At 68.1% G+C, this 22,112-nt stretch overlaps 1 protein-coding gene across 1 annotated transcript in view; it reads left to right on the top strand.

Moving 5' to 3' along the window:
• Positions 1-1,760: 1,760 nt before the first annotated feature.
• Positions 1,761-22,112, top strand: part of LOC147412367 (ATP-dependent chromatin remodeler CHD3-like) — a gene marked incomplete at both ends in the record, with an annotated part of 32,174 nt that continues 11,822 nt past the window's right edge. The window contains 13 exon segments of the mRNA XM_086481441.1: positions 1,761-1,891; positions 2,116-2,255; positions 2,441-2,502; positions 4,911-5,089; positions 7,929-8,159; positions 10,600-10,797; positions 12,911-12,977; positions 12,980-13,027; positions 13,030-13,123; positions 17,033-17,164; positions 19,322-19,329; positions 19,332-19,420; positions 21,830-22,021. Of these exon segments, the coding sequence (XP_086337567.1) occupies positions 1,761-1,891; positions 2,116-2,255; positions 2,441-2,502; positions 4,911-5,089; positions 7,929-8,159; positions 10,600-10,797; positions 12,911-12,977; positions 12,980-13,027; positions 13,030-13,123; positions 17,033-17,164; positions 19,322-19,329; positions 19,332-19,420; positions 21,830-22,021 (1,571 nt within the window).

The raw sequence follows: 22,112 nt of genomic DNA on the forward strand, positions 1-22,112 counted from the left end.
TGGGTCCTTGCAGGATTTGGGGAGGGGGTGTCTGGACGCCTGGGTGCCCCCCCAGATACCTAGGGCACACCCCCCCCCAAAAAGCCTGGGACCTTGCTGGGTTTGGGGAGGGGGTGTCTGGATGCCTGGGTGCCCCCCTGACACCTGGGTGCCCCCCCCCGACACCTGGGTCGCCCCCAAAAACCTGGGTCCTTGCTGGGTTTGGGGAGGGGGTGTCTGGATGCCTGGGTGCCCCCCTGACACCTGGGTGCCCCCCCCAACACCTGGGTCATCCCCAAAAACCTGGGTCCTTGCTGGGTTTGGGGAGGGGGTCCCCGGACGCCTGGGTGCCCCCCCCGGACACCTGGGTGCCCCCCCAGACACCTGGGTCACCCCCAAAAACCTGGGTCCTTGCTGGGTTTGGGGAGGGGGTGTCTGGACACCTGGGTGCCCCCCTGAAAGCCTGGGTCACCCCCAGACATTTGGGTCCTTGCTGGGTTTGGGGAGGGGGTCCCTGGACACCTGGGTGCCCCCCCAGACACCTGGGTCACCCCCAAAAACCTGGGTCCTTGCTGGTTTGGGGAGGGGGTGTCTGGATGCTTGGGTGCCCCCCCAGATACCTAGGGCACACCCCCCCCCAAAAGCCTGGGACCTTGCTGGTTTGGGGAGGGGGTCCCCGGACGCCTGGGTGCCCCCCCGGACACCTGGGTGCCCCCCCAGACACCTGGGTCACCCCCAAAAACCTGGGTCCTTGCTGGGTTTGGGGAGGGGGTCCCCGGATGCCTGGGTGCCCCCCTGAAAGCCTGGGTCACCCCCAGACACCTGGGTCACCCCCAAAAACCTGGGTCCTTGCTGGGTTTGGAGAGGGGGTCCCTGGACGCCTGGGTGCCCCCCCGGACACGTGGGTCACCCCCAGACACCTGGGTCGCCCCCAAAAACCTGGGTCCTTGCTGGGTTTGGGGAGGGGGTCCCTGGACACCTGGGTCACCCCCAGACACCTGGGTCACCCCCAGACATGTGGGTCCTCACTGGGTTTGGGGAGGGGGTGTCTGGACACCTGGGTGCCCCCCTGAAAGCCTGGGTCACCCCCAGACATGTGGGTCCTTGCAGGATTTGGAGAGGGGGTGTCTGGATGCTTGGGTGCCCCCCCAGATACCTAGGGCACACCCCCCCCAAAAACCTGGGTCCTTGCTGGGTTTGGGGAGGGGGTCCCCGGACGCCTGGGTGCCCCCCCAGACACCTGGGTCACCCCCAAAAACCTGGGTCCTTGCTGGGTTTGGGGAGGGGGTCCCCGGATGCCTGGGTGCCCCCCTGAAAGCCTGGGTCACCCCCAGACACCTGGGTCACCCTCAAAAACCTGGGTCCTTGCTGGGTTTAGGGAGGGGGTCCCCGGACACCTGGGTCACCCCCAGACACCTGGGTCACCCCCAGACATGTGGGTCCTCACTGGGTTTGAGGAGGGGGTCCCCGGACACCTGGGTCCTCGTGGGTTGAGGGTCCCTGGGGGGTCTTCAGTGGTCCCTGGGGGAGTTTTGGGGGGGGGTCCTTAGGGGGATCCTGGGGGGGGGTGGGGGGGTTTGGGGGGATCCCTGGGGAAGCTTTAGGGATCCTTGTGGAGGAGGGAGGGGGGGGGGGGAGGTCCTTGGGTGATCCTGGGGGGCAGTGTGGGGGTCCCTTGCGGTGGGGGTTTTCCTTAGGGGTTTTTGGGGGGGGGGTGCCTAGGAGGAGGATTTTTTGGGGTGGGGGGGGGTCCCAAATGCCTGCGTCTCCCCCCCCCCCAGGTCCCGGCCACAAGAAGCGCAGCAAGAGCCCGCGGGTGCCGGAGCTGAAGAGGAAGATGAAGGGGAGGAAGATGGCGCCCCTGAAGATCAAACTGGGCGTACTGGGCGGCAAGCGCAAGAAGAGCAGCTCGGTAGGACCCTGGGGGTGTCGTGTCCCCCCCCCCTCCCTGTGTGTGTCCCCCCTGTGTCCCCAAGCGGTGGCACCCAACCCCCGTGGTGCCCCCATCCCACCCCCTCCCGCCCGGGTCTCCCCTCAATGTTTCCTTGTGTGTCCCCCCCCCCGGTGGGGGGGTGTCCCCGTCCCCCCCCCCCCCCCCCCCGACCCTGGTGTCACCCCGGTGTCCCCCCCGGGCAGAGCGAGGACGCGGGGGAGGCGGAGGAAGAGTCGGACGCCGAAAGCCCCGGGGGGCTGGGGGCCACCCCCCGCCCCGACCCCACCACCCGCCTCAAGAAGCTCAAGCGGGGACGTCCCGGCCGCAAGAAGAAGAAGGGTGAGTGTCCCCAAATTTCCCCCCCCCCCCCCCCCCCCCCCACCCCCCCCACACTTGGGTGCCACCCCCACCCCTCCCCACCCCCAGACCCTGCGGTGGGGACGCCGGGTGACACCCCTGTCCCCCTCCCTCTCCCCCCCCCCCCCCCCCCCGTGTGTCCCCCTGCCCCCCCAAACTCTCTCCTTGCAGCCCCTGCGCCGGCCTCAGCCGGGAGCGCGGCCCCGTGGGGACGGGCACGGCGCCCGCGCACGGTGAGACACCCCCCACCCCCCCCACCCCCCTCTTTTCCCCTGTCCCCAAATTGTCACCCGGGGTCCCCAAACCCCTGGGGACCCCCCGAAACGAGGTCCTCGGTCTCTTGCCCCTGTCAGTGGTGGCACCCGGGGCAGGGGGGGGTGGGGGGGGGGTGGGGGTGTCCCCCAGCCCTTGGCTTCTTCCGAGGGGTGTAGCCGTGTCCCCGTGTCCCCTCCCCTGTCCCCACTGTCTCTCCTGGGCGCTTGGTGGCCCCGGTGTCTCCAGGTATCCCGGTGTCCCCGTGTCCCTACTCCCAGCACCTCTGTCCCTAGTGACCCCCCTGTCCCCGTCCCCAGCACCCCTGTCCCTGGGTGTCCCCATCCCCAGTGCCCCCAGTGCCCCGGTCCCTGGTTGTCCCCATCCCGGTGCCCCCAGTGCCCCTGTCCCTGGGTGTCCCCATCCCCAGTGCCCCCAGTGCCCCTGTCCCTGGTTGTCCCCATCCCCAGTGCCCCCAGTGTCCCTGTCCCCATCCCCAGTGCTCCTGTCTCCTGCTGTCCCCATCCCCAGTGTCCCCAGTGCTCCTAGTGCCCCTGTCCCCATCCCCAGCACCCCTGTCCTTGGGTGTCCCCATCCCCAGTGCTCCCAGTGCCCCTGCCATCCCCGGTGCTCCTGTTCCCTGCTGTCCCCATCCCCAGTGTCCCCAGTGCCCCTGTCCCCATTCCCAATGCCCTTCTCCCTGGGTGTCCCCATCCCAGTGCCCCCAGTGCCCCAGTCCCCTGCTGTCCCCATCCCCAGTGCCCCAGTGCCCCTGTCCCTGGGTGTCCCCATCCCCAGTGCCCCCAGTGCCCCTGTCCCTGCGTGTCCCTATCCCTAGTGCCCCCAGTGCCCCTGTCCCTGGGTGTCCCCATCCCCATCCCTGCGTGTCCCCAACCCCAGTGCCCCTGTCCCTGGTTGTCCCCATCCCCAGTGCCCCTAGTGCCCCAGTCCCCTGCTGTCCCCATCCCTGGGTGTCCCCATCCCTGGGTGTCCCCATCCCCAGTGTCCCCAGTGCTCCTAGTGCCCCTGTCCCCATCCCCAGCACCCCTGTCCTTGGGTGTCCCCATCCCCAGTGCTCCCAGCGCCCCTGTCCCCATCCCCGGTGCTCCTGTTCCCTGCTGTCCCCATCCCCAGTGTCCCCAGTGCCCCTGTCCCCATTCCCAATGCCCTTCTCCCTGGGTGTCCCCATCCCCAGTGCCCCCAGTGCCCAGTCCCCTGCTGTCCCCATCCCCAGTGCCCCCAGTGCCCCTGTCCCTGGTTGTCTCCATCCCCAGTGCCCCCAGTGCCCCGGTCCCCTGCTGTCCCCATCCCCAGTGCCCCAGTGCCCCAGTCCCCTGCTGTCCCCATCCCCAGTGCCCCCTGTACCCCTGTCCCTGGGTGTCCCCATCCCCATCCCTGCGTGTCCCCAACCCCAACACCCTTCTCCCTGGGTGTCCCCATCCCCGGTGCCCCCAGTGCCCCTGTCCCTGGTTGTCCCCATCCCCAGTGCCCCCAGTGCCCCAGTCCCCTGCTGTGTCCCCATCTCCAGTGCCCCCAGTGCCCCTGTCCCTGCTGTCCCCATCCTGGGTGTCCCCATCCTTGGGTGTCCCCATCCCCGGTGTCCCCTCAGGTCCCATCTTCCCCCCCCGTCCCCAGCAACGCCCCCCGTCCCCAGCACCCCCCGGTCGCCCCCCTGTCCCCATCCCCAGTGCCCCCAGTGCCCCAGTCCCCTGGTGTCCCCATCCCCAGTGCCCCCAGTGCCCCTGTCCCTGGGTGTCCCCATCCCCATCCCTGCATGTCCCCAACCCCAGTGCCCTTGTCCCTGGGTGTCCCCATCCCCAGTGCCCCAGTCCCCTGCTGTCCCTATCCCCGGTGCCCCCAGTGCCCCTGTCCCTGGTTGTCCCCATCCCCAGTGCCCCAGTCCCCTGCTGTCCCCATCCCCAGTGCCCAGTCCCCTGCTGTCCCTATCCCCAGTGCCCCCAGTGCCCCAGTCCCCTGCTGTCCCATCCCCATCCCCGGGTGTCCCCATCCCCCGTGTCCCCTCAGGCCCCATCTCCCCCGTCCCCAGCACCCCCCAGTCCCTCCCCGTCCCCATCCCCAGTGCCCCAGTCCCCTGCTGTCCCCATCCCCGGGTGTCCCCATCCCGTGTCCCCTCAGGCCCCATCTCCCCCTGTCCCCAGCACCCCCCAGTCCCCCCTCTGTCCCCATCCCCAGTGCCCCAGTCCCCTGCTGTGTCTCCATCTCCAGTGCCCCCAGTGCCCCTGTCCCCTGGGTGTCCCCATCCCTGGGTGTCCCCATCCCCGGTGTCCCCTCAGGCCCCATCTTCCCCCCCGTCCCCAGCACCCCCCAGTTCCACCCCCCCCCCCCGGTCAATCCGGGTGGCAGCGGGCGGTACGTGGCGTCCCCACAGGGCCGGGGCCGGAGGAGGAGGGCGATGGCTACGAGACAGACCACCAGGACTACTGCGAGGTGTGCCAGCAGGGCGGGGAGATCATCCTCTGCGACACCTGCCCCCGCGCCTACCACCTCGTCTGCCTCGACCCCGAGCTCGACCGCGCCCCCGAGGGGCGCTGGAGCTGCCCCCACTGCGTGAGCGGCGGGCTGGGGGGGCCCTAGGGGGGGTTTTGGGGTCACTAGGGGGGTTTCAGGGGTCCCTAGGGGGGGTTTGGGTCACTAGGGGGAGTTTCGGGGTCCCTAGGGGGGTTTTGGGGGTCCCTGGGGGGGGGTTGGGGGGCCCTAGGGGGGTTTAGGGGTCCCTAGGGGGGTTTATGGGTCTCTAGGGGGGTTTTGGGGGTCCCTAGGGACATCCTGGGGGGAGTTTGGGGGTCCCTGGGGGGGGTTGGGGGTCCCTAGGGGGGGGTTTGGGGTCCCTGGGGGGTTTTGGGAGTCCCTAGGGGGGGTTTGGGGGGTCCCTGGGGGGTTTTGGGGGTCCCTAGGGGGGGTTTTGGGGTCACTAGGGGGGTTTTGGGGGTCCCTAGGGGGGGTTTTGGGGGTCCCTGGGGGGTTTTGGGGTCACTAGGGGGGGGTTTTGGGGTTACTAGGGGGGGGTTTGGGGGTCTCTGGGGGTTTCGGGGGTCCCTAGGGGGGTTTTGGGGGTCCCTAGGGGGAGTTTTGGGGTCCCTAGGGGGGGTTTTGGGGTCACTAGGGGGGCTTTGGGGTCCCTAGGGGGGTTTCGGGGGTCCCTGGGGGGGGGTTGGGCGGCCCTAGGGGGGGTTTAGGGGTCCCTAGGGGGGTTTATGGGTCTCTAGGGGGGTTTTGGGGGTCCCTAGGGGCATCCTGGGGGGAGTTTGGGGTCCCTAGGGGGGGATTGGGGTCTCTAGGGGGGGTTTTGGGGTCACTAGGGGGGGTTTTGGGGGTCCCTAGGGGGGGTTTTGGGGTCACTAGGGGGTTTTGGGGGTCCCTGGGGGGTTTCGGGGGTCCCTAGGGGGGGTTTAGGGGTCCCTAGGGGCATCCTGGGGGGAGTTTGGGGGTCCCTAGGGGGGGTTTTGAGGGTCCCTAGGGGGGGTTTTGGGGGTCCCTAGGGGGGGATTGGGGTCTCTAGGGGGGTTTTGGGGTCACTAGGGGGGGTTTTGGGGGTCCCTAGGGGGGTTTTGGGGTCCCTGGGGGGTTTCAGGGGTCCCTGGGGGGGGGTTGGGGGGCCCTAGGGGGGGTTTAGGGGTCCCTAGGGGGGTTTATGGGTCCCTAGGGGGGTTTTGGGGGTCCCTAGGGGGGGTTTAGGGGTCCCTAGGGACATCCTGGGGGGAGTTTGGGGGTCCCTGGGGGGGTTTGGGGGTCCCTAGGGAGGGATTGGGGTCTCTAGGGGGGGATTGGGGTCCCTAGGGGGGGTTCTGGGGTCCCTAGGGGGGGTTTCAGGGGTCCCTAGGGGGGGTTTAGGGGTCCCTAGGGGGTCCCTGGGGGGAGTTTGGGGGTCCCTAGGGAGGGGTTAGGGCTCCCTAGGGGGGGTTTTGAGGGTTCCTAGGGAGCTGTTAGGGGTCCCTGGGGGGTTTTGGGGGTCCCTCGGGGGGGTTTCGGGGGTTTCAGGCGTCCCTAGGGGAGGGTTTGGGGTCCCTAGGGGGGGTTTAGGGGTCCCTAGGGGCATCCTGGGGGCCGTTTGGGGGTCCCTGGGGGGGGGTGGGGATCCGTAGAGGGGGTTAGGGGTCCCTGGGGGCTTTGGGGGTCCGTAGGGGGATCCTGGGGGGAGTTTGGGGTCCCTGGGGGTTTTGGGGGTCCCTGGGTGCCATTTTGGGGGTCCCTGGGTGCTGTTTTGGGGGTCTCCCCGGGGCGGTTTGGGGGCCTGAGGGCGGGTGTCACTCAGGGTTTTGGGTGCCCCTGGGTGCCGTTTTGGGGGTCCCTGGGTGCCGTTTTGGGGTGCCTGAGGGCGGGTGTCTCTCATGGTTTTGGGTGCCCCTGGGTGCCGTTTTGGGGGTCCCTGGGTGCCGTTTTGGGGGTCTCCCCCGGGGAGATTTGGGGTGCCTGAGGGCAGGTGTCACTCAGGGTTTTCAGGGTCCCTGGGTGCCGTTTTGGGGGTCCCTGGGTGCCATTTTGGGTGTCCCTGGGTGCCGTTTTGGGGGTCCTGGGTGCCGTTTTGGGGTCTCCCTGGTGTGGTTTGGGGTGCCTGAGGCCGGGTGTCACTCAGGGTTTTGGGGGTCCCTGGGTGCTGTTTTGGGGGTCCCTGGGTGCCATTTTGGGGTTCTCCCTGGTGTGGTTTGGGGTGCCTGAGGGCGGTGTCTCTCATGGTTTTGGGTGCCCCTGGGTGCCGTTTTGGGGGTCTCCCTGGTGTGTTTTGGGGTGCCTGAGGGCGGGTGTCTCATGGTTTTGGGTGCCCCTGGGTGCCGTTTTGGGGGTCCCTGGGTGCCGTTTTGGGGTTCTCCCTGGTGTGGTTTGGGTGCCTGAGGGCAGGTGTCACTCATGGTTTTGGGTGCCCTTGGGTGCTGTTTTGGGGGTCCCTGGGTGCTGTTTTGGGGGTCTCCCAGGGGCGGTTCGGTGTGCCTGAGGGCGGGTGTCTCTCATGGTTTTGGGGGTCCCTGGGTGCCGTTTTGGGGGTCTCCCTGGTGTGGTTTGGGGTGCCTGAGGGCAGGTGTCACTCAGGGTTTTGGGGGTCCCTGGGTGCCGTTTTGGGTGCCCCTGGGTGCCGTTTTGGGAGTCTCTCCCGGGGAGATTTGGGGTGCCTGAGGGCAGGTGTCACTCAGGGTTTTGGGTGCCCCTGGGTGCCGTTTTGGGGGTCCCTGGGTGCCGTTTTGGGGGTCTCCCCGGGGAGATTTGGGGTGCCTAAGGGCGGGTGTCACTCAGGGTTTTGGGTGCCCCTGGGTGCTGTTTTGGGGGTCTCCCCTGGTGTGGTTTGGGGTGCCTGAGGGCGGGTGTCACTCAGGGTTTTGGGTGCCCCTGGGTGCCGTTTTGGGGGTCTCCCCCGGGGCGTTTCGGTGTGCCTGAGGGCGGGCGTGTCTCTCAGGAGAAGGAAGGGGTGCAGTGGGAAGCGAAGGAGGAGGAGGAGGAGGAGGAAGAGGAGGAGGAGGAGGGGGAGAAGGAGGAGGAGGACGACCACATGGAGTACTGCCGGGTGTGCAAGGACGGCGGGGAGCTGCTCTGCTGCGACGCCTGCGTCTCCTCCTACCACATCCACTGCCTCAACCCCCCCCTGCCCGAGGTCCCCAACGGCGAGTGGCTCTGTCCCCGCTGCACGGTACGGGGCGGGGGGGACGGCGGCGGGGGCGGGGGACACGCACACACGGGGGAGCCCACACCCCCCCACCCCACATGGTGGGGAGGTGGGGCAAGGGAGCCGGTGGGGATGGGGTTGGGGGTGGGAGAAGGGCCTGGTGGGGACAAGGGACCTGGTGGGGATGGGGACGGGGACCTGGTGGGGATGGGGACGGGGACCTGGTGGGGATGGGGATGGGGATGGAGAAGAACCTGGTGGGGACAAGGGACCTGGTGGGGATGGGGATGGGGACCTGGTGGGGATGGGAGAAGGACCTGATGGGGATGGGGATGGTGACAGGGATCTGGTGGGGATGGGGATGGGAGAAGGACCTGGTGGGGACAAGGGACCTGGTGGGGATGGGGACAAGGACCTGGTGGGGATTGGGATGGGGATGGGAGAAGGGACCTGATGGGGACGGGGATAGGACAAAGGATCTGGTGGGATGGGGACAAGGAACTGGTGGGGATGGGACAGGGACCTGGTGGGGATGGGGATGGGGATGGGAGAAGGGAGCTGGTGGGGACGGGGACCTGGTGGGGATGGGGATGGGAGAAGGGAGCTGGTGGGGACAGGGATGGGACAAAGGATCTGGTGGGGATGGGGACAAGGACCTGGTGGGGATGGGGACGGGGACCTGGTGGGGATGGGGATGGGAGAAGGACCTGATGGGGACAAGGGACCTGGTGGGGATGGGGATGGGGGTGGGAGAAGGACCTGGTGGGGACAAGGGACCTGGTGGGGATGGGATGGGAGAAGGGAGCTGGTGGGGATGGGGTTGGTGATAGAGATCTGGTGGGGATGGGGACAAGGAACTGGTGGGGATGGGGATGGGGATGGGAGAAGGACCTGATGGGGACAAGGGACCTGGTGGGGATGGGGATGGGACAAAGGATCTGGTGGGGATGGGGACAAGGAACTGGTGGGGATGGGACAGGGACCTGGTGGGGTTGGGGATGGGGATGGGGATGGGACAGGGACCTGGTGGGGATGGGACAGGGATGGGACAAGGGACCTGGTGGGGATGGGGATGGGGATGGGAGAAGGGAGCTGGTGGGGACAGGGATGGGGATGGGACAAGGACCTGGTGGGGACAAGGGACCTGGTGGGGATGGGGATGGGGATGGGAGAAGGGAGCTGGTGGGGACAGGACGGGGATGGGACAAGGACAACCTCAGCAATGGGGCCAGCCCAGGGCCGCTGCACCCACCCCTTGGGGACAGAGTGGGGACAGCCACCCCTTGGGGTGTTGGGGGGGGGGGTGGCCATGCCCATGTCACTGTCCCCATGTCCCCAACCCCCCTGTTGTGTGTCCCCCCCCATCCCTGGGGGCTCTGGGGTGTTGGGTGGGGGGGTGGCCATGCCCATGTCACTGTCCCCATGTCCCCAACCCCCCCTGTTGTGTCCCCCCCCCATCCCTGGGGTCTCTGGGGTGTTGGGTGGGGGGGTGGCCATGCCCATGTCACTGTCCCCATGTCCCCAACCCCCCCTGTTGTGTGTCCCCCCCCATCCCTGGGTGTTCGGGGGGCAGGGGGGGGGGGATGGCCGTGCCCATGTGGCCGTCCCCATGTCCCCAACCCCCCTGTTGTGTCCCCCAGGTGCTCTGGGGTGTTTGGGGGGGGGGGGGGGGCGCGTGACCATGCCTATGTCACTGTCCCCATGTCCCCAACCCCGCTGTTGTGTGTCCTCCCAATCCCTGGGGGCTCTGGGGTGTTGGGTGGGGGGGTGGCTGTACCCATGTCACTGTCCCCATGTCCCCAACCCCCCTGTTGTGTGTCCCCCCCCATCCCTGGGGGCTCTGGGGTGTTGGGTGGGGGGGTGGCTGTACCCATGTCACTGTCCCCATGTCCCCAACCCCCCCTGTTGTGTCCCCCCCCCATCTCTGGTTGTTCGGGGGGGGTGGCCGTGCCCATGTCACTGTCCCCATGTCCCCAACCCCCCCTGTTGTGTGTCCCCCCCCCCATCCCTGGGGGCTCGGGGGGGGGGGGGGATGGCCGTGCCCATGTGGCCGTCCCCATGTCCCCAACCCCCCTGTTGTCCCCCAGGTGCTCTGGGGTGTTTGGGGGGGGGGGGGGGGCGCGTGACCATGCCTATGTCACTGTCCCCATGTCCCCAACCCCGCTGTTGTGTGTCCCCCCCCCATCCCTGGGGTCTCTGGGGTGTTGGGTGGGGGGGTGGCTGTACCCATGTCACTGTCCCCATGTCCCCAACCCCCCCTGTTGTGTGTCCCCCCCATCTCTGGTTGTTCGGGGGGGGTGGCCGTACCCATGTCACTGTCCCCATGTCCCCAACCCCCCCTGTTGTGTGTCCCCCCCCATCCCTGGGTGTTCGGGGGGGGGAGGGGGGGATGGCCGTGCCCATGTGGCCGTCCCCATGTCCCCAACCCCCCCCGCTATGTCCCCCCTCCCCGTGTCCCCCGCAGTGCCCAGTGCTGAAGGGGCGGGTACAGAAGATCCTGTACTGGCGGTGGGGGGAGCCGCCCCCCCCCGTGGCCGCCCCCCCCGGGGCTCCCCCCCCCGAGGGCCCCCCCCAGCGCTCCAGGGGCCGCTCCGAGCGGGAATTCTTCGTCAAGTGGGTCGGGCTCTCCTACTGGCACTGCTCCTGGATCAAGGAGCTGCAGGTATGGAGGGGGGGCCCCCCCGAAACCCCCCCGAAACCCCCCCGAAACCCCCCGAAACCCCCTCGAAACCCCCCCCCCCAGGCTGGGGGCGTGGGGGACACCCCACCTATCCCTTGGGAAGGGGGCCTGAAACTGGAGGGGGGCCTGGGGGGGGGGGGGCTCTGATACTGAGGGGGGGGGCCCATCTGCCCCTGGGGGGGTCGCTGATACTGGGAGGGGGCCTGAGAACTGGGGGGGACCCCATCTGCCCTGGCGGGGGGCTGATAGTGGGGGGGGGCTGATAGTGGGGGGGACCCCATCTGCCCCTGAGGGGGGGTCTGACACTGGGGGGGGGGGGGCTGATAGGTAGGGGGGACCCCATCTGCCCCTGGGGGGGGCGCTGATACTGGGAGGGGGCCTGAGAACTGGGGGGGACCCCATCTGTCTCCTTGGGGGGGGGCACTGATACTGGGAGGGGGCCTGATGGTGGGGGGGACCCCATCTGCCCCTGGGGGGGGGGGCTGATAGGTGGGGGGGACCCCATCTGCCCCTGGGGGGGGCGCTGATACTGGGAGGGGGCCTGAGAACTGGGGGGGACCCCATCTGTCTCCTTGGGGGGGGGCACTGATACTGGGAGGGGGCCTGATGGTGGGGGGGGGACCCCATCTGCCCCTGGTGGGGGGGGGCACTGATACTGGGAGGGGGCCTGATGTTGGGGGGGGGACCCCATCTGCCCCTGAGGGGGGGGTCTGATACTGGGGGGGGGGGGGCTGATAGGTGGGGGGACCCCATCTGCCCCTGGGGGGGGCACTGATACTGGGAGGGGGCCTGAGAACTGGGGGGGACCCCATCTGCCTCTGGGGGGTGATCTGATAGTGGGGGGGGGGGCCCATCTGCCCCTAGAGGAGGGGGGGCCTGAAATTGGGAAGGAGCCTGGTAGTGGGGGGGCCCCCATCTCCCATTCGGGGGGGGGGGGGGGGGGGGGGGCCCCAATATCGGGGTGTCTTGATAGACCCAGCTCAGGGGGACCCTGATACTGGGGGGACCCCTGATACACCCAGCCTGGGGGGGCGTGGGGCTGAGGGCACCCCAGTATCCCCAGCTGGGGGGTTCTAGGGGGTCACTGGGGTTGAGGACACCCTGATATCCTCAGCTGGGGGGTCCCCAGGCTTGCGGACACCCCAGTATCCCCAGTTGGGAGGTCCTTGGGACTGGTGACACCCCAATATCCCCAGTGGGGAGGTCCCTGGACAGGGGACACCCCAATATCCCCAGCTGGGGGGTCCCCAGGCTTGAGGACACCCCAATATCCCCAGTGGGGAGGTCCCTGGCACTGGGAACACCCCAATATCCCCAGCTGGGGTGTTCCTGAACTTCAGGACACCCCAATAATCCCCAGTTGGGAGGTCCCTGGGACTGGTGACACCCCAATATCCCCAGCTGGGAGGTCCCTGGCACTGGGAACACCCCAATATCCCCAGCTGGGGGGGTCCCCAGGCTTGAGGACACCCCAATATCCCCAGCTGGGAGGTCCCTGGGACTGGTGACACCCCAATATCCCCAGCTGGGGGGGTCCCCAGGCTTGAGGACACCCCAGTATCCCCAGCTGGGAGGTCCCTGCGACTGGTGACACCCCAATATCCCCAGCTGGGGGGGTCCCCAGGCTTGCAGACACCCCAATATCCCCAGTGGGGAGGTCCCTGCGACTGGTGACACCCCAATATCCCCAGCTGGGGTGTCCTCAAGCCTGGGGACACCCCAGTATCCCCAGCTGGGGGGGGGGGGGGTGTCCCTACAACTGGCATCACCCCGATATCCCCAGCTCGGGGTGGGGGGGGTGGGGGGGGGTGTCCCTGGCCTTCAGGACACCCCAATACCCCCAGCTGAGCGGGGGGGGGGGGGCTCCCCAACTTTGCCCCCACCTCAGGGTCACCCTGCTGTCCATCCCCCCCCCCCCCCCCCCCATGCCCCAATCCCTAGGGCAGGGTGAAAGGAGGGGGGGGGGGGGGGCAGCACCCCCGTTCCCCACCTCCCGCTTCCACGAGCTTGGCGGGGGGGGGGGGTTTCTTCCCCCCCCCTTCCCCCCCACTGATTTGGGGGTGTCCCCCCCCCCCCTATTTCCTGCTCCCCGCAGCTGGAGATCTTCCACCTGGTGATGTACCGCAACTACCAGCGGAAGAACGACATGGACGAGCCGCCCCCCTCGACTACGGCTCCGGGGACGACGACCCCAAAAGCGAGAAGCGGGGGGCAGGGGGGACCCCCTTTTCGGGGGGATGGAGGAGCGCTTCTACCGCTACGGCATCAAGCCCGAGTGGATGACGGTGCATCGCATCATCAACCACAGGTACGGGGGAGCACCCGTGGGGGCTGGCGAGTTTGGGGGGGGGGGGTGGGGGGGGGGGGGTGGGGGGGTCCCCCACCTTCCCCCCTCCCCCCCCAGCACCCGGCACCCACCTCCCTGCCCTGGATGGGGAGGGGGATGGGTGGCATCAGGGCGGGGGGGGTTTGGGGGCGCTATTGGCACCCGTGGGGACACTTTGGGCAACCCTCGGGTCCTCCAAGGACACCCCCAGCACCCATGGGTGCCACCCGGTGCTGGAGAACCCCCCCAGCCTCCCCCCCAGTTGGGGGGAACCTGGGTGGCACCTGTGGGTGGGTGGGGTTTGGGGACAGTGACGCACCCGTGGGGACACTTTGGGCACCCTCGGGTCCTCTAAGGACACCCCCAGCACCCATGGGTGCCACCTGGTGCTGGGAGACCCCCCCAGCCTCCCCCCAGTTGGGGGGAACCTGGGTGGCACCTGTGGGTGGGGGGAGGAGGGTCTGGGTGGGGTTTTGGGGACACCGTTGGCACCCGTGGGGACACTCTGGGCACCCTCGGGTCCTCTAAGGGACACCCCCAGCACCCATGGGTGCCACCCGGTGCTGGGAGACCCCCCCCAGCCCCCCTGGATTGGGAGAGCCTGGGTGGCACCGGTGGGGGGGGGGGGGAGGGTCTGGGTGGGGTTTGGGGACAGTGATGCACCCGTGGGGACACTCTGGGCACCCTCGGGTCCTCCAAGGACACCCCCAGCACCCATGGGTGCCACCCGGCACTGGGAGACCCCCCCAGCCTCCCCCCCGGTTTGGGGGGAACCTGGGTGGCACCTGTGGGTGGGGGGAGGAGGGTCTGGGAGGGGTTTGGGACACCGTTGGCACCCGTGGGGACACTCTGGGCACCCTCGGGTCCTCTAAGGACACCCCCAGCACCCATGGGTGCCCCCCCTTCCCCCACTGGGAGTGTTCAGGCCCTGTCCCCAGGTGACCCCATGGCCCTTCAGGGTGTCCCTGTCCCCACGTGACCCCGTTGTCCCCAGGTGACCCTGTGTCCTGTGTGTCCCTGTCCCCAAGTGACCCCATGTCCCTTCCCTGTCCCCAGGTGACCCCGTGTCCCCTCTGTGTGTCCTTGTCCCCAGGTGACCCCATGTCCCCTCCATGTCCCCAGCTGACCCCATGTCCCCTCTGTGTGTCCTTGTCCCCAGGTGACCCTTTGTCCTGTCTATGTGTCCCTGTCCCCAGGTGACCCCATGTCCCCCTCCGTGTCCCCAGGTGACCCCGTGTCCCCTCTGTGTGTCTTGTCCCCGGGTGACCCCTTGTCCTGTCCCCAGGTGACCCCATGTCCCCTCCGTGTCCCCAGGTGACCCTGTGTCCCCTTTGTGTGTCCCTGTCCCCAGGTGACCCCATGTCCCTTCAGTGTCCACAGGTGACCCTTGTGTCCTGTGTGTCCCTGTCCCCAGGTGACCCCATGTCCCCTCCGTGTCCCCAGGTGACCCCGTGTCCCCTCTGTGTGTCCTTGTCCCCCGGTGACCCCTTGTCCTGTCCCCAGGTGACCCCGTGTCCCCTCCGTGTCCCCAGGTGACCCTGTGTCCTGTATGTCCTTGTCCCCAAGTGACCCCATGTCTTGCTTGTGTGTCCCTGTCCCCAGCTGTCCCCATGTCCCCAGGGGACCCCTGCGCTGGGGTGTCCCCAGCCCCTCCCGGTGACAGCGGGTTGACCCTTCCACGCACCCCGCTGTCACCCACGCCCTGGTGGCACATGGCAACCTCCGCCTGGCCCTGCGTTGCCCCTGGCTGTCCCCATGTCCCCATGGGTGCCTGCTGTCACCCGTGGTGCTCTTGTGTCCCCACGGGTGCCTGTTGTCCCCATCGTGCCTGTTGTCCCTGCGATGCCAACTGTGTCTGGGTGCCCGGTGTCCCCTTGGGTGCCCAGTGTCCCCACCGTGCCCAGTGTCCCCTTGGGTGCCCGGTGTCCCCACGGTGCCCGGTGTCTCCTCCAGTACTTCTGTCCCCCTGGGGGCCTGGTGTCCCCGTGATGCCAGTTGCCCCTTGGGTGCCCGTTGTCCCCTTGGGTGCCAGTGTCCTGGTGGTGCCCATTGTCCCCCATGGTGCCTGTTGTCCCATGATGCCCATTGTCCCCCTGGGTGCCTGTTGTCCCCACGATGCCCGTTGCTCTTTGGGTGCCCGTTGTCCCCACGATGCCCGTTGTCCCTTGGTTGCCCGTTGCCCCTTGGGCACCCGTTGTCCCCATGGTGCCCGTTGTCCCCCCGGGTGCCCGTTGTCCCCACGATGCCCGTTGTCCCTTGGTTGCCTGTTGCCCCTTGGGCACCCGTTGTCCCCACGATGCCCAGTGCCCCCCGGGTGCCCGTTGTCCCCATGACACCCATTGTCCCCACCATGCCCATTGTCCCTTGGGTTCCCATTGTCCCCCCGGGTGCCTGTTGTCCCCATGATGCCCGTTGTCCCCACAATGCCCATTAACCCCTGGGTGCCCATTGTCCCCACCATGCCCATTGCCCCCGTGGTGCCCCTTGGGCACCCATTGTCCCCACAATGCCCAGTGCCCCCCGGGTGCCCGTTGTCCCCACGATGCCCATTGTCCCCATGACACCCATTGTCCCCACGATGCCCGTTGCCCCTTGGGCACCCGTTGTCCCCACGATGCCCATTGTCCCTGGGTGCCTGTTGCCCCTTGGGCACCCGTTGTCCCACGATGCCCATTGTCCCTTGGGTTCCCATTGTCCCCCCGGGTGCCCGTTGTCCCCACGATGCCCATTGTCCCCACGATGCCCAGTGCCCCCCGGGTGCCCGTTGTCCCCGTGACACCCATTGCCCCCGTGGTGCCCATTGCCCCTTGGCCACCTGTTGTCCCCACGGGTTCCCATTGTCCCCACGGGTGCCCGTTGTCCCCACGATGCCCATTGTCCCCATGACACCCATTGTCCCCACGATGCCCGTTGCCCCCCGGTGCCCGTTGTCCCCACGATGCCCATTGCACCCCCGGGTGCCCATTGTCCCCATGACACCCATTGTCCCCATGACACCCATTGTCCCCACGATGCCCGTTGCCCCTTGGGCACCTGTTGTCCCCACGATGCCCATTGCCCCTTGGCCACCTGTTGTCCCCACGGGTTCCCATTGTCCCCACGGGTGCCCGTTGTCCCCACGATGCTCATTGCCCCCCGGGTGCCCGTTGTCCCCACGATGCCCATTGTCCCCATGACACCCATTGTCCCCACGATGCCCGTTGCCCGCCGGGTGCCCGTTGTCCCACGATGCCCATTGCACCCCCGGGTGCCCATTGTCCCCATGACACCCATTGTCCCCATGACACCCATTGTCCCCACGATGTCCATTGCCCCTTGGTCACCTGTTGTCCCCACAGGTTCCCATTGTCCCCACGGGTGCCCCTTGTCCCCACGATGCCCGTTTGCACCCCGGGTGCCCATTGCTCCCCGGGTGCCCGTTGTCCCCATGACACCCATTGTCCCCATGACACCCATTGTCCCCACGATGCCCGTTGCCCCTTGGGCACCCGTTGTCCCCCACGATGCCCATTGCCTCTTGGCCACCTGTTGTCCCCACGGGTTCCCATTGTCCCCCACGGGTGCCCGTTGTCCCCACGATGCTCATTGCCCCCCGGGTGCCCGTTGTCCCCACGATGCCCATTGTCCCCATGACACCCATTGTCCCCACGATGCCCCATTGTCCCTTGGTTGCCCGTTCCCCTGGGTTCCCATTGTCACCACGATGCCCATTGTCCCCATGACACCCATTGTCCCCACGATGCCCATTGCCCCTTGGGCACCCATTGTCCCCACGATGCCCATTGTCCCTTGGGTGCCCGTTGTCCCCATGACACCCATTGCCCCCCCCGACGCCCGTCGCCCCCCCGGTGTCCCCGGTGCGGGGGCGGGGCGTGACGGCGTGCCGCGCAGCGTGGACCGGAAGGGGCAGTACCACTACCTGGTGAAGTGGCGGGACCTGCCCTACGACCAGGCCACCTGGGAGGAGGACGAGATGCCCATCCCCGACTACGACCTCCACAAGCTGGCCTACTGGAAGCACCGGTGAGGGACAGGGGGACACTGGGGGGACGTGGGGACATGCCTACTGGAAGCACCGGTGAGGGACAGGGGGACACTGGGGGGACGTGGGGACATGCCTACTGGAAGCACCGGTGAGGGGCAGGGGGACACTGGGGGGACACGGGGACATGCCTACTGGAAGCACTGGGGAGGGACATGGGGACATGCTTACTGGATAGCACCGGTGAGGGACAGGGGGACACTGGGGAGACATAGGGACATGTCTACTGGAAGCACTGGTGAGGGGCAGGGGGACACTGGGGGGACACGGGACATGCCTACTGGAAGCACCGGTGAGGGACAGGGGGACACTGGGAGGACGTGGGGACATGCCTACTGGAAGCACTGGTGAGGGGCAGGGGACACTGGGGGGACGTGGGGACATGCCTACTGGAAGCACCGGTGAGGGACAAGGGGACAGTGGGGGGACACGGGGACATGCCTACTGGAAGCACTGGGGAGGGACATGGGGACACTGGGAGGACACGGGGTCATGCCTACTGGAAGCACCGGTGAGGGACAGGGGGACATGCCTACTGAAGCACTGGTGAGGGGCAGGGGGACACTGGGGGGACATGGGGACATGCCTACTGGAAGCACCGGTGAGGGACAGGGGGACACTGGGGGACATGGGGACATGCCTACTGGAAGCACCGGTGAGGGACAGGGAGACACTGGGGGGACACGGGGACATGCCTACTGGAAGCACCGGTGAGGGACAGGGAGACACTGGGGGGACACGGGGACATGCCTACTGGAAGCACCGGTGAGGGACAGGGGGACACTGGGGGGACAGGGGGACATGCCTACTGGAAGCACTGGTGAGGGACATGGGGACATGCCTACTGGAAGCACTGGTGAGGGACAGGGGGACACTGGGGGGACATGGGGACATGCCTACTGGAAGCACTGGTGAGGGACAGGGAGACACTGGGGGGGGACGGGGACATGCCTACTGGAAGCACCGGTGAGGGGCAGGGGGACACTGGGGGGACACGGGGACATGCCTACTGGAAGCACCGGTGAGGGGCAGGGGGACACTGGGGGGACACGGGGACATGCCTACTGGAAGCACCGGTGAGGGACAGGGGGACACTGGGGGGACACGGGGACATGCCTACTGGAAGCACCGGTGAGGGACAGGGGGACACTGGGGGGACGTAGGGATATGCCTACTGGAAGCACTGGTGAGGGGCAGGGGGACACTGGGGGGACACGGGGACATGCCTACTGGAAGCACCGGTGAGGGACAGGGGGACACTGGGGGGACACGGGGACATGCCTACTGGAAGCACTGGGAAGGGGCAGGGGGACACTGGGGGGACACGGGGACATGCCTACTGGAAGCACTGGGGAGGGACAGGGGGACACTGGGGGGACACGGGGACATGCCTACTGGAAGCACTGGGGAGGGACAGGGGGACACTGGGGGGACACGGGGATATGCTTACTGGAAGCACTGGTGAGGGACAGGAGGACACTGGGGGGACATGCCTACTGGAAGCACCAGGAAGGGGCAGGGGGACACTGGGGGGACACGGGGACATGCCTACTGGAAGCACTGGGGAGGGACATGGGGACACTAGGGGGCAGGGGGGGACATGGGGACATGCCTACTGGAAGCACCGGTGAGGGACAGGGGGACACTGGGGGGACACGGGGACATGCCTACTGGAAGCACCGGGGAGGGACAGGGGGACACTGGGGGGACATGGGGACATGCCTACTGGAAGCACCGGTGAGGGACAGCGGGACACTGGGGGACATGGGGACATGCCTACTGGAAGCACCGGTGAGGGGCAGGGGGACACTGGGGGGACACGGGGACATGCCTACTGGAAGCACTGGTGAGGCTGGGGCTTGGGGACATGGCAGGGGGACACATGGGGACATGTGCTCCTGTGTCCCCCAACGTCCTCGTGCTGCCACGCGTCCCTGTGCTGTCCCCGTGTCCTTATGTCCCCCGGTGTCCCTTGTCCCCTCTCCGTGTCCCTCTGGCCCCCCCCTTGTCCCCATCCCCCCGTATCTCATGTGTCCCCCGCCATGTCCCTGCGCACCCCCCCCCGTCCCCGTCCCCCCCCCCCCCCCCGCTGGTGTCCCCACGTCCCCCTGATGTCGTGTCCCCCGCCGTGTCCCCAGGGAGGTGTTCATGGGGAGGACCCGGCCCAGCCCCGGCGCTACAAGAAGAAGAAGAAGGAGACGCCGGGGGAGGGACCCCCCGACTCCCCCACCAACGACGTGAGTGCCCGGGAGGTCCCCCGAGGAGCTGGGGTGGCCCCTGCACCCCTGGGGGGTCGTGTCGTGTGTGTGTCCCCCCCCCCAAAGACCCCTCCTGTTGGGTCTTTGGGTCCCCCGGACCCCTGGGTCTCCTCTGTGGTCCCTTGGGTCCTCTCAGTGGTCCCTTGGGTGCCCTCCAACAGACCCTTGGATCCCCTCCATGGTCCCTTGGGTCCCCCCCGTGGTCCCTTGGGTCCCCCCCGTGGTCCCTTGGGTCCCCCGGACCCCTGGGTCTCCTCTGTGGTCCCTTGGGTGCCCTCCAACAGACCCTTGGGTCCCCCGGACCCCTGGGTCTCCTCTGTGGTCCTTTGGGTCCTCTCAGTGGTCCCTTGGGTGCTCTCCAACAGACCCTTGGGTCCCCTCGATGGTCCCTTGGGTCCCCTCGATGGTCCCTTGGGTCCCCCCCGTGGTCCCTTGGGTCCCCCCCGTGGTCCCTTGGGTCCGCTGGACCCCTGGGTCTCCTCTGTGGTCCCTTGGGTGCCCTCCAACAGACCCTTGGGTCCCCCGGACCCCTGGGTCTCCTCTGTGGTCCTTTGGGTCCTCTCAGTGGTCCCTTGGGTGCTCTCCAACAGACCCTTGGGTCCCCTCGATGGTCCCTTGGGTCCCCCCCGTGGTCCCTTGGGTCCCCTGGACCCCTGGGTCCCCTCTGTGGTCCCTTGGGTGCCTTCCAACAGACCCTTGGGTCCCCCAGACCCCTGGGTCCCCTCCATGGTCCCTTGGGTCCCCCCCATGGTCCCTTGGATCCCCCGGACCCCTGGGTCTCCTCTGTGGTCCCTTGGGTGCTCTCCAACAGACCCTTGGGTCCCCTCGATGGTCCCTTGGGTCCCCCCCGTGGTCCCTTGGGTCCCCTGGACCCCTGGGTCTCCTCTGTGGTCCCTTGGGTGCTCTCCAACAGACCCTTGGGTCCCCCAGACCCCTGGGTCCCCTCTGTGGTCCCTTGGGTGCCCTCCAACAGACCCTTGGGTCCCCCAGACCCCTGGGTCCCCTTCATGGTCCCTTGGGTCCCCCCCATGGTCCCTTGGATCCCCTGGACCCCTGGGTCTTCTCTGTGGTCCCTTGGGTCCCCTCCATGGTCCCTTGGGTCCCCCCCATGGTCCCTTGGGTCCCCTGGACCCCTGGGTCTCCTCTGTGGTCCCCTTGGGTGCCCTCCAACAGACCCTTGGGTCCCCCAGACCCCTGGGTCCCCTTCATGGTCCCTTGGGTCCCCCCCATGGTCCCTTGGATCCCCTGGACCCCTGGGTCTTCTCTGTGGTCCCTTGGGTCCCCTCCATGGTCCCTTGGGTCCCCCCCATGGTCCCTTGGGTCCCCTGGACCCCTGGGTCTCCTCTGTGGTCCCTTGGGTGCCCTCCAACAGACCCTTGGGTCCCCCAGACCCCTGGGTCCCCTCGATGGTCCCTTGGGTCCCCCCCATGGTCCCTTGGGTCCCCCAGACCCCTGGGTCCCCTCTGTGGTCCCTTGGGTGCCCTCCAACAGACCCTTGGGTTCCCTCAGTGGTCCCTTGGGTCCTCTCAGTGGTCCCTTGGATCCCCCAGACCCCTGGGTCCCCTCCATGGTCCCTTGGGTCCCCCCCATGGTCCCTTGGGTCCCCCGGACTGCTGGGTCCCCTCTGTGGTCCCTTGGGTCCTCCCCAACAGACCCTTGGGTCCCCTCTGTGGTCCCTTGGGTCCTGCAGACCCCTGGGTGCCCCCCTATGGTCCCTTGGGTCCCCCAGACCTCTGGGTCCCCCCTGTGGTCCCTTGGGTGCCCTCCCCGGACCCCTCACTCCCTTCCCTGGTCCCTTGGGTCCCTTCCTGAACCCCTGGGTCCCCCTCCATGGTCCCTTGGGTCCCCTGGGTCCTCCATGACATCGATGACCCCCTGGGGTGCCTGGGTGGGCTCTGACCCCCTAGACCCCTGGGTCCCCTGGGTCCTCCATGACATCGATGACCCCCTGGGGTGCCTGGGTGGGCTCTGACCCCCTAGACCCCTGGGTCCCCTGGGTCCTCCATGGCATCGATGCCACCCTGGGGTGCTTGGGTGGGGTCTAACCACCCAGACCCCTTGTCCCCTGGGACCCCCATGGCATCGATGCCACCCTGGGGTGCGATGGGGGGGTCTGACTGCCCAGACCCCTTGTCCCCTGGGACCCCCATGGCATCGATGACCCTTTGGGGTGCTTGGGTGGGGTCTGACCACCCAGACCCCTTGTCCCCTGGGTTCTCCATGACATCGACGCCCCCCTGGGGTGCCTGGGTGGGCTCTGACCCCCTAGACCCCTGGGTCCCCTGGGTCCTCCATGACATCGATGACCCCCTGGGGTGCTTGGGTGGGGTCTAACCACCCAGACCCCTTGGGTCCCCCACCCGCTGACGCCCTTGGGTGCCCCGGCAGCCGACGGTGAAGTACGAGACGCAGCCGCGGTTCATCACGGCGACGGGCGGCACCCTGCACCTCTACCAGCTGGAGGGGCTCAACTGGCTGCGCTTCTCCTGGGCCCAGAGCACCGACACCATCCTGGCCGACGAGATGGGGCTGGGCAAGACCATCCAGACCATCGTCTTCCTCTACTCCCTCTACAAGGAGGTGAGGTCGCTCTCGCCTGCGCCCCGGCGTCGCCGCTCGGCCCCCCGCCCCGTGTCACCCACTTGGCCCTAGGGGTCGCCTGCCTGGTCTT

The sequence above is a fragment of the Leptosomus discolor genome, unplaced genomic scaffold, assembly GCF_034619465.1.
Source record: "Leptosomus discolor isolate bLepDis1 unplaced genomic scaffold, bLepDis1.hap2 HAP2_SCAFFOLD_256, whole genome shotgun sequence".
In the NCBI taxonomy this organism is placed as follows: Eukaryota; Metazoa; Chordata; class Aves; order Leptosomiformes; family Leptosomidae; genus Leptosomus; species Leptosomus discolor.